This window comes from Oncorhynchus clarkii, chromosome 4, assembly GCF_045791955.1.
Source record: "Oncorhynchus clarkii lewisi isolate Uvic-CL-2024 chromosome 4, UVic_Ocla_1.0, whole genome shotgun sequence".
Taxonomy (NCBI): Eukaryota; Metazoa; Chordata; class Actinopteri; order Salmoniformes; family Salmonidae; genus Oncorhynchus; species Oncorhynchus clarkii.
In genome coordinates this window covers 80,959,814-80,971,303 of record NC_092150.1, presented here as the reverse complement: position 1 = coordinate 80,971,303, position 11,490 = coordinate 80,959,814, and the positions used below count along the sequence as shown (strand labels likewise).

Here is an 11,490-nt window from a genome sequence, read left to right as displayed (position 1 = left end):
CACTGTAAGGTCTACTACACCTGTTATATTCTGCGCATGTGACTAATACAATTTGATTTGATTTGACACTTTACATGCTAGCACTGCTAATAATACCCTTTACACTTTCCTATTGTTAATGACTCTCATTATTATGTGTTTGTGTAGGAAAAACTGCATGACTCACCATACACCAGCTCCACAGGTGTAAAGGTATCATGGAAGATTCACATTCTTTCGACCCGGGTTCGTTTCCCGGACGGTGCACAGTTTTGGGATCCCAAGTTGAGCAGCGGTCTAAGGCACTACATCTCAGTGCTAGCGGCGTCACTACAGACCCTGGTTCGATCCCCTGGTTCGACCCTGGGCTGAATCACAACCGGCCGTGATTGGGAGCCCCATAGGGCGGCGCACAATTGGCCAAGCGTCGTCCAGTTGAGGGGAAGATTTGGCCGGGGTAGGCCGTCATTGTAAAATAATTATTTGTTCTTAACCGACTTGCCTAGTTAAATAAAGGTTCAATACAAATACACACTGATTATAGAAGAATTTGAGTCGGATGGAACGGAGTAAATAGGCATTTTTAGCACCGGCTGGAATGCGGTTTTAACCAATCAACATTCAGGATTAGAACCTCACGTTGTATAATCAGAACTTAAAGCAACACGTTAAATATTTAAGCTGTTCCTTTTTATATACTTATAACGTCTAAAATGTAGGTGTGTTTCTTTCTTACAGGACAAACATGTCATCAACAACTTCCAACCGAACACATCATCTAACTCTGATAGCTGCTCTTGGGGTTTTGTGTTTACTTTCTACCATCATCTACTGAATGTCCATCTCAATTGGAATTTGCAATTTTTGGCAAAGGGAGATGTTTCGTCATCTACCAAAAAGACAAAAAAAGCCTGTGGAAAAGCTGTTTGTGTTGCTCTGGTTCTGGCCATTAGGTGTGAGATGGAATTTTTAATTCTGGAAAACCCATTTCAACATCGATAGCTGTTTCTGGCAGAAGGAGTAGTTATTTTTCACCAAGTCATCAGCTGGAACATGAAGAATGTGCCTCAGTCTCTTCGTCCACTTTTTTCAGAAATGGATCTGGTCTCCTATGGAATCACCAACAAATACTTTCAGAATACAAGATGAGCTAAATACGAGATGCTGACATCACAGAGCAAAATGAATTAACAACGGTGAAGACTGAAAAGGACAGTGAGTTTGTTTATAGTTCTGCTTTTACAGGGAGTCGTTTGAAGTATGAGGACTATTACTCAACCCTTGCTAGCTGTAAGTTCTACCTTGCATTTGAGAATTCAATCCACAGAGACTACATCACAGAAAAGGTGAACGGACCACTTGTAGCAGGAACCGTACCAGTAGTCTTGGGCCCACCCAGAGAGAACTATGAACAGTTTATCCCAGCTGGTTCTTTCATTCATGTAAATGACTTTACTAATGCAAAGGCACTGGCTGACTTCCTCCTCCAATTGGACAAGAATGATGAGATGTATGTAAGTTACTTCACCTGGAGGAGGTACCTTAATGCCAAGCCCCACCTCCTGACAATACAGGAAGAGTTTATTCAACCTGTTTGTTTAGCCTGTGAATACATGGCAAGAGACAAATGATATTATAATGTTGTCCACAACCTTTATGAATGGTACTTTGGATGAGTGTTTAGCCAAAATTTTGTAAGAACAGAAAATATCATTTTAGCTTATAGCTACGTAATTTTGATGCAAAATATTTTGGTATCAATTCAAGGTATAAGGTTTATTTTTTATTAAACACTTTGTAAGCAGCATACACTGTAAACCCCAATGTGCTGTCATTACTCAAAACGTTTAAGGAACCCATTGCACTTAAATAAAACCTTTTACTGCAGTGGGCTAAATCAGCTGGTCAGAGTTATTCTTCGTGGTCCTTCGTGGTCCTTCGTGGTCCAAATCTACTGTGAAACCAAAGTATACACCTCCCACACATGGTTATCGGCTTATAAAAAAGAAGACACCTGTACCATGTCAAATAGAGTTGAAATGTGTTACATTGAGGTTCTATCCCAATTTTCCATTTTAATTACATCACAGAAGACTAAACTATAACAAAACAGCTTAACGTAGAAACACCTGGTTTGTCTTTTTTTAATAATCTTTATTAATTATGAAATTATGAAAAATAAACATTCCACCCATGAGGTCAAAGACGGTGCTTTTCATAATTGAATGCAGGAAAGGGCTAATATATTGGAATACAGTTACTTAAAGTGAATTTGTAGTCATTACTCACACCGATAGAGCCACTGTGACCATGTAGGGCAGAGATGTCAAACTCATTCCAGGGAGGGGGCATAGTGTTTGCTGGTTTTGGAAAACCTAGACACCTAGGTGAGGGGATGAACTCTGGAGCTCTGTAAGAGTGACCATCGGGTTCTTGGTCACCTCCCTGACCAAGGCCCTTCTCCCACGATTGCTCAGTTTGGCTGGGCGGCCATCTCTAGGAAGAGTCTTGGTGGTTCCAAACTTCTTCCATTTAAGAATACTGAAGGCCACTGCGTTCTTGTGGACCTTCAATGCTGCATTTTTTGGTACCCTTCCCCAGATCTGTCCCTCTACACAATCCTGTCTCTGAGCTCTACGGGCAATTCCTTTGACCTCATGGCTTTGTTTTGTGCTGACATGCACTGTCAACTGTGGAACCTTATATAGACAGGTGCGTGCCTTTACAATTCATGTCCAATCAATTGCATTTACCACAGGTGGTCTCCAATCAAGTTGTAGAAACATCTAAAAAATGATTAATGGAAACAGGATGCACCTGAGCTCAATTTTGAGTCTCATAACAACGGGTCTGAATGCTTATGTAAATAAGGTTAATTCATCGTTATAAATGTGCAAAAAATTCAACCCTCTAATACTTGTCACATGTCCATGGAACTGACTGACTGGCATTCATTCACTCACCCATTCACACTGTCCCTCACAAGTGTCAAGAGTTCTGAAATATACTACAAGTAAAAGTACTGTTACTTTAATGAAATTGTACTCAAGTAGAAGTAAAATGTTATAATAAAAAAAGTGCAAGTGCTCAGAGAACCTACTCAATTACTGTAACAATAGTACAACTTTGCTTAGGACAATGAAGTCCTTCCTGTTTGGCCCTGTCCGGGGGTATCATCAGATGGGGCAACAGTGTCTCCTGACCCCTCCTGTCTCAGCCTCCAGTATTTATGCTGCAGTAGTTTATGTGTCGGGTGGCTAGGGTCGGTTTGTTATATCTGGAGTACTTCTCCTGTCTTATCCGGTGTCCTGTGTGAATTTAAGTATGCTCTCTCTAATTCTCTCTTTCTCTCAGAGGACCTGAGCCCTAGGACCATGCCTCAGGACTACCTGGCATGATGACTCCTTGCTGTCCCCAGTCCACCTGGCCGTGCTGCTGCTCCAGTTTCAACTGTTCTGCCTGCGGCTATGGAATCCTGACCTGTTCACCAGACGTGCTGCCTGTCCCAGACCTGCTGTTTTCAACTCTCTAGAGACAGCAGGAGTGGTAGAGATACTCTTAATGATTGGCTATGAAAAGCCAACTGACATTTACTCCTGAGGTGCTGACTTGCTGCACCCTCGACAACTACTGTGATTATTAATATTTGACCATGCTGGTCATTTATGAACTTTTGAACATCTTGGCCATGTTCTGTTATAATCTCCACCCGACTGGCCACCCCTTATAGCCTGGTTCCTCTCTAGGTTTCTTCCTAGATTTTGGCCTTTCTAGGGAGTTTTTCCTAGACACCGTGCTTCTACACCTGCATTGCTTGCTGTTTGGGGTTTTAGGCTGGGTTTCTGTACAGCACTTTTAGATATCAGCTGATGTACAAAGGGCTATATAAATACATTTGATTTGATTTGAGTATGCCTGTCTGTCTACACAAAGCTACCAATGTGTGGTTAAGGGCAGTTTTAAAAAATAAAGCCAATGGATGAGGAAGTGGTGTGTGTGTGTGTGTGTGTGTGTGTACTGGTATGACTGGAGAAACAACTTCTGATTGGGCAGTCCATCCAGGAAAAGGTTCTCTGTCAGTGGTCCTTTACTGAACTCTTTCATATATTTAAGTGCAAGACAAAAAAACATTCCACCTCGTGGCAGACAAACAACATTTGTATACAATAAAAGACAAAACAAAACACTAACTATTGACAATAGCACAAATAACAGAAATAGTGATATAGTTAGTTTGGGTCCTTTACAGCACTGCCCATATGCACTGAGTGTACAAAACATTAGGAAAACTTGCTCTTTTCTTGACTGACCAGCTGAACACCATGATCCCTTATTGATGTCACTTATTGATGTCAGCCAGTGTAGGGGAGGAGTCAAGGATACATTTTTAAGCCTTGAAACAACTGAGACACATATTGTGTATGTGTGCCATTCAGAGGTTGAATGAACAAGACTAAATATTTAAGTGGCTTTGAATGGGTATAGTAGTAGCTGCAAGACGCCCCGGTTTGAGTGTGTCAAGAACTGCAACGCTTCTGGGTTTCTCACACTCAACAGTTTCCTGTGTATATCAAGAATGGTCCACCACCAGAAGAACATCCAGCCAACTTGACATAACTGTGGGAGGCATTAGAGTCAACATGGGCCAGCATCCCTGTGGAATGCTTTTGACACCTTGTAGAGTCCATGACCGGACAAATTGAGGCTGTTCTGAGGCCAAAAGAGGGTGCAGCGCAGTATTAGGAAGGTGTTCCTAATGTTTGGTACACTCGGTGTAACTGGGCAGTAGTCCAGATGTGATAAAACTAGGTGCTGTAGGACTTATTTGGTTGATTGTAAGGTCAAGAAAGAAGAGCAGCGCTTTATCACAGACAGACCTCTCCCCATCTTAGCAACAATTGTATCAATATGTTTTGATCATGTCAGTTTACAATCTAGGGTTACAGTTTAGTCTCCTCAATTGTCACATTATTCAGTATACGATTTAAATGAGGTTTATTGTTGAGCAAATTATTTGTTCCAAATACAATGCCTTTAGTTTTTTAATATATTTTTTAGCTTATTACTAGCCCCCCATTCTAAAGCTGAATGATGCTCTGTTAAGGGTCGCAGTTACTTCATTTGCTGTGGTGGCTGATGTGTATAACATTGAGTCATCAGCATACATACAGTGCATTTGGAAAGTATTCAGAACCCTTGACTTTTCACACATTTTGTTACGTTACAGCCTTATTCTAAAAATGATCAAAAAAATCTATTTACTCAGCAATCTACACACAATGCTTCATAATGAAGCAAAAACTGTTTTTAGGACATTTTTGCAAATGTAATAAAAACAGAAATACCTTATTTACATAAGTATTCAGACCCTTCACTATGAGACTCGATCTTTAGCCCAGGTGCATCCTGATTCCATTGATCATCCTTGAGATGTTTCTACAACTGGATTGGAGTCCACCTATGGAACATTCAATTGAAGGGACATGATTTGGAAAGGCACACGTCTATATAAGGTCTTAAAGTTGAAAGCTCATGTCAGAGCAAAAACAAAGCCATGAGGACGAAGGAATTGTAATTATATTAATCCATTCTACTGCTGAAATCATATATGTTAGCATACAGTTCACCAAAACACACAATCAAATGCAGCCAGATGCTTCATAATATTTATGTGGTATATGTAAACGTAAATGTATTTGCTGATTAAGTCAAATACAATTTCAGGTGATAAATGTGAATTTAATATGCTCAACATTACCAGGGACAACATCCCTTGTCTCTTCTTGCTATGTGTTAAAGAGAGTGAAATGCATACATCCCATAATATAAAACGTTTCCAAGATGTTGGATCCGGGAGGAAGACATAGATTAAATCAAATGTATTTATAAAGCCCTTTTTAAAATCAGTAGATGTCACGAAGTGTTGTACAGAAACCCTGCCTAAAACCCCAAACAGCCTAAAACGCCAAACAGCAAGCAATGCAGATGTAGAAGCAGATTCAGTGCTTTACTTGGGCAGGAGCTCACCAGAGCGGAGTACCAGCACCTCAAATGTTCTGCTGCTAGAGCTCCTGTTCCTCTTATAGAATATTAGCTCAAAAGTATTCTGGAGCTAATGCACCTAAATATAAAATACCGGCAACCAAAATGAGTCCAAGTCAAGCATTGTATATATTATAAATCCACACACTGGTACAGTATACTGTAAACCCCAAGACATTTTGAACTCAAATACTCAGTCAATGAAAAGTCATTTATTTATTAAAATGTTTATGAAGCACAAACTCAAAATTAAAACAAGTGTTTTTGCATGTACATTGAGTGATTGATGGATTAATGCTATGCTACACATTTATGCTACACATAAAAAACATGCATTTTTCTAAACAAATCCTTAGATTTTTTGCACTCATTACGGAAATGGGTGTTCCAATTTCCATGGTTAATAGATATCCTAACTCTGTCTGGATTCCAATAGGAGTTATACGTCACTTTGCAAGCCAGCATAATGTGACTTGCAGGTGGGGTTGCAAAATGATGGTAAATTTCCCAGGTTTTTCAGGAATCCCAGTTGGAAGAATCCAGGAAATCCTTCAACCAGGATTTTTTGAAAATGTGGTAAAGTTACTGGAATTTCACGAGGCCTCAAATAAGTCCTTACTGGATATGTAATGTTTTGTCATTAAGTGTTGAACTATAAAGACAACATTTGCCTAGGAACTCACTCAGTGAAGGCCACCCACACAACTAAAAATGAGTGAATTCAACAACCATGTCTCTGTCACGAACAAATACAGTCATGGGTGGTACAGTAACTCTGCAATTCATTCAAAGACTAGGCACACTGTGAAATTATATTGGAGGCATTATTCAAATGTCATTCAAACGGCAATAAAATTATACAACTCAAATCTGGACCCTCTACAACACGTGTCAAACTAATTCCATGGAGGGCAGAGTATCTGTGGGTTTCCGCTCCACCCTTGCACTTGATTGATGAATTAAGGTCACTAATTAGTAAGGAACTCCTCTCACCTGGGTGTCTAGGTCGTCAATGAAAGGAAAACCCCAAAACGTGGCCGTCCCTGGAATGAGTTTGACACCCCTGCCCTATAGGGTCGGTATGAGTAATGACTACAAAATCACTTTAAGTAATTGTATTCAGACATAGTAGCCCTTTCCTGCAATCAATTACCAAAAGCGCCGTCTTTGACCTCATGGGTGGAATTTTATAATTTTTCATAAAATAAAAAAACAAAAATAATAAAGTTTTTTTTTTTTCAACATACTAAAATCTGGTGTTTCTATATCAAACCGTTTTGTTATAGTTCAGTCTTCTGTGATGTATATAAAATGTAATATTGACATTCAAAGTGAAAATGTAATACATTTGAACTCTATATCTGACATGGTAAAGGTTTCTTCTTTTTTAAGCCCATAACCATGTGTGTGAGGTGTATACTTTGGTTTTAAAGTAGATGTGTTTAAGACTACCAAGAATAGCTGTGTGATCAGCTGATTTAGCCCACTGCAGTAAAAGGTTTTATTTAAGTGCAATGGGTTCCTTAAACGTTTTGAGTAATGACAGCACATTGGGGTTTAGAGTGTATGTTGCTTCCAAAGCGTTTAATTATTTATTTATTGTAATCTTCCCCAAAACCTTGAATGCACTTCCTTTAAATTGATAAAGATTTTGAAGCAAAATATCCCCAAATCCAAAGACACTTTTAAAATTGTATTCCGTTTACGTAGCTAAGGTAAAATGATATTTTCTTTGCTTGCAAAATGATGGCTAAACCCTCATCCAAAGTACCATTCATAAAGGTTGTGGACAGCATTGTAATATCCTTTGTCTCTTGCCATGTATTCACAGGCTAAACAAACAGGTTGAATAAACTCTTCCTGCATTGTCAGGAGGTGGGGTTTGGCATTAAGGTACCTCCTCCAAGTGAGGTAACTTATATACATCTCATCATTCTTGTCCAATTGGAGGAGGAAGTCAGCTAGCGCCTTTGCATTAGTAAAGTCATTTACATGAATGAAAGAACCAGCTGGGATAAACTGTTCATAGTTCTCTCTGGGTGGGCCCATGACTACTGGTACGGTTCCTGCTACAAGTGGTCCGTTCACCTTTTCTGTGATGTAGTCTCTGTGGATTGAATTCTCAAATGCAAGGTAGAACTTACAGCTAGCAAGGGTTGAGTAATACTCCTCATACTTCAAACGACTCCCTGTAAAAGCAGAACCATAAACATGTATCTTGATGTGTTTGACCAACTCTTGATAGTACTTTGCTCTGGTTCCTGTCCCAGTTGAAGGATTGTTGTTGCTCACAATCCAACAAACCAATTTATCCTTCTTGGGCAGCACAATCTCACTGTCCTTTTCAGTCTTCACGGTTGTCAATTCATTTCTCACTGTGATGTCAGCATCTCGTCTATAGCTCAAAGTGAGGTTAAATAGATTTTCCAGACCTGGTATTCTGGCGGTATTTGTTGGTGATTCCACATGAAACCAGATCCATTTCTGAAAATGTGGACGAGGAGACTGAGGCAGGTTCTTCAGGTCCCAGCTGATGCCTTTGTGAAAAATCACCACTCCCTCTGCTTTGTCATAAAGGGATCTGTCATCTGTCAGAACACAGCTATCGATGTTGAAGTGGGTTTTGCAGATTTCAAAATTCCATCTCACACCCAGTGGCCAGAACCAGAGCAACACAAACGGCTTTTCCACAGGCTTTTTGGTAGGTGAGGAAACATCTCCCTTTGCCAAAAATGGCAAATCATCTAATCGAGATGGACATACAGTAGATGTTGGTTGAAAGTAAACAAAAAATAGTACCACTGAACACAAAACCCCAAGAGCAGCTATCAGAGTTAGATGATGTGTTCGGTTGGAAGTTGTTGATGACATGTTTGTCCTGTAAGAAAGAAACACACCTACATTTTAGACGTTATAAGTGTTTAAAAAAAGAACAATGTGAAAATTGACTATGACATCAGAATGAGTTTCTATATTATACAACAGGTGGTTCTAATCCTTAATGCTGATTGGTTCAAACCGCATTTCAGCCGGTGTCTATTCCACAAGTTCCACCGGCTAAATCTATGAAGTTAAAATGCCTATTTTCTCTCTTCCATCTGACTCAAATTCACTCATAATCAGTGTATGGTGAGTCATGCAGTTTTTCTGAAGGTTTCTATCAGTTTTTACTGCACAAACACAGAATAATGACAGTCATTAAGAATAGGAAATCGTAAAGGCTATTATTAGCAGTGCTAGCATGTTCAGTGTACTCAAGTTAGTAAACATTATCCTGAGGACAGGTTAGACTGCATTAAGGTGTATGGCTGCATTCTCCTAAACAACGCTAAACATTTAAACAGAGCATGTTAAGTTTATAGAACATCTTTAAATCAAGATCAGGTTTGAGAAAGTTTTGAGAAAGAAAATGAACCATTCCTTACCATTTAGAGGCCTCTTGTTAGTGTTAGGGTTTGCCATCCATGTATTTCCATGCACTAGATTTCAACCAGACTAGTGATGAGGTGTGGCACAACTGTCATCATGCCTTTTCATGGGAAATGCAAAAGAACCTGCCTGACAACTAGAGGTTGATCCTTTCAGAGCTTTACATTTCATGGAACCTAATCATCTTCATAACACATTTTTTTATGAAATCTTCACACAACCAGGAAAATACCCTTGAGGTTTAAAACCTGTTTTGCAAGGGGGACCTGGGTTATAGCAATTAGGTGTTACCATGTAGCCTTGCCAACTCGAAGCTGGGGAACGAATAGTATGTTAAGGGGAGAAGGGAGGAAGAAGGGGGAAATAATGTTGAAAGAAAAGAAGGAAAACATTTGAGAGAAAGTAATAAAAAGGGAAAGGTTAAGGGTTCTTCTTCATAATGTGTTTATTATTCATTATTTATTACCATAAGTTGAAAAGCAACGAAAACGTCATTTCTTTCCTGTATTTGAACCGGAAGATTGAACCCGAAGGTACCCTGTTCAAATCCCGCCTCTGCCAGAATTAACATTTCTTAACTATAGTTTCCAAAAGTGTTATTATTTCGCATTGGTGAATTTAAGATAACCTAAGTTAATAGAATGATTATGGGGGCATAATTTTTCAAGCAGAAATTTGCTTCCTTCAACACAAACTCAAAAAAGTTCTGGGACACTGTAAAGTCCATGGAGAATAAGAACACCTCCTCCCAGCTGCCCACTGCACTGAAGATAGGAAACACTGTCACCACTGATAAATCCACCATAATTGAGAATTTCAATAACCATTTCTCTACGGCTGGCCATGCTTTCCACCTGGCTACTCCTACCCCGGTCAACAGCACTGCACCCCCCACAGCAACTCGCCGAAGCCTTCCCCATTTCTCCTTCTCCCAAATCCGTTCAGCTGCTGTTCTGAAAGAGCTGCAAAATCTGGACCCCTACAAATCAGCCGGGCTAGACAATCTGGAACCTTTCTTTCTAAAATTATCTGCCGAAATTGTTGCCACCCCTATTACGAGCCTGTTCAACCTCTCTTTCGTGTCGTCTGAGATTCCCAAAGATTGGAAAGCAGCTGCGGTCATCCCCCTCTTCAAAGGGGGGGACACTCTTGGCCCAAACTGCTACAGACCTATATCTATCCTACCCTGCCTTTCTAATGTATTCGAAAGCCAAGTCAACAAACAGATTACTGACCATTTCGAATCCCACCATACCTTCTCCGCTATGCAATCTGGTTTCAGAGCTGGTCATGGGTGCACCTCAGCCACGCTCAAGGTCCTAAATTATATCTTAACTGCCATCGATAAGAAACATTACTGTGCAGCCGTATTCATTGATCCGGCCAAGGCTTTCGACTCTGTCAATCACCACATCCTCATCGGCAGACTCGACAGCCTTGGTTTCTCAAATGATTGCCTCGCCTGGTTCACCAACTACTTCTCTGATAGAGTTCCGTGTGTCAAATCGGAGGGTCTGCTGTCCGGACCTCTGGCAGTCTCTATGGGGGGTGCCACAGGGTTAAATTCTTGGACCGACTCTCTTCTATGTATACATCAATGAGGTCGCTCTTGCTGCTGGTGAGTCTCTGATCCACATCTACGCAGACGACACCATTCTGTATACTTCTGGCCCTTCTTTGGACACTGTGTTAACAACCCTCCAGGCAAGCTTCAATGCCATACAACTCTCCTTCCGTGGCCTCCAATTGCTCTTAAATACAATTAAAACTAAATGCATGCTCATCAACCGATCGATACCTGCACCTGCCCGCCTATCCAACATCACTACTCTGGACGGCTCTGACTTAGAATACATGGACAACTACAAATACTTAGGTGTCTGGTTAGACTGTAAACTCTCCTTCCAGACCCATATCAAACATCTCCAATCCAAAGTTAAATCTAGAATTGGCTTCCTATTTCGCAACAAAGCATCCTTCACTCATGCTGCCAAACATACCCTTGTAAAACTGACCATCCTACCAATCCTCGACTTTGGC

The 11,490-nt window shown here is 40.3% G+C and overlaps 1 protein-coding gene and 1 pseudogene across 1 annotated transcript; one reads left to right on the top strand and one right to left on the bottom strand.

The window, feature by feature from the left end:
- Positions 1–724: 724 nt before the first annotated feature.
- LOC139407861 (4-galactosyl-N-acetylglucosaminide 3-alpha-L-fucosyltransferase 9-like) lies at positions 725–1,655 on the top strand (annotated as a pseudogene).
- A 5,904-nt stretch (positions 1,656–7,559) lies between these two features.
- Positions 7,560–9,556, bottom strand: LOC139407860 (4-galactosyl-N-acetylglucosaminide 3-alpha-L-fucosyltransferase 9-like). The gene is made up of 2 exons (XM_071151730.1): positions 9,447–9,556; positions 7,560–8,899 (listed from the first exon to the last, which is right to left on the bottom strand). The coding sequence occupies exon 2, from the start codon at positions 8,890–8,892 to the stop codon at positions 7,780–7,782; it is 1,113 nt and encodes a 370-aa protein (XP_071007831.1). The 5' UTR covers positions 8,893–8,899; positions 9,447–9,556; the 3' UTR covers positions 7,560–7,779.
- Between the last annotated feature and the right edge of the window lie 1,934 nt (positions 9,557–11,490).

Bases quoted from the DNA above. Each gene is read 5' to 3' on its own strand.
- LOC139407860 (XM_071151730.1), bottom strand. From the start codon at position 8,892: ATGTCATCAACAACTTCCAACCGAACACATCATCTAACTCTGATAGCT.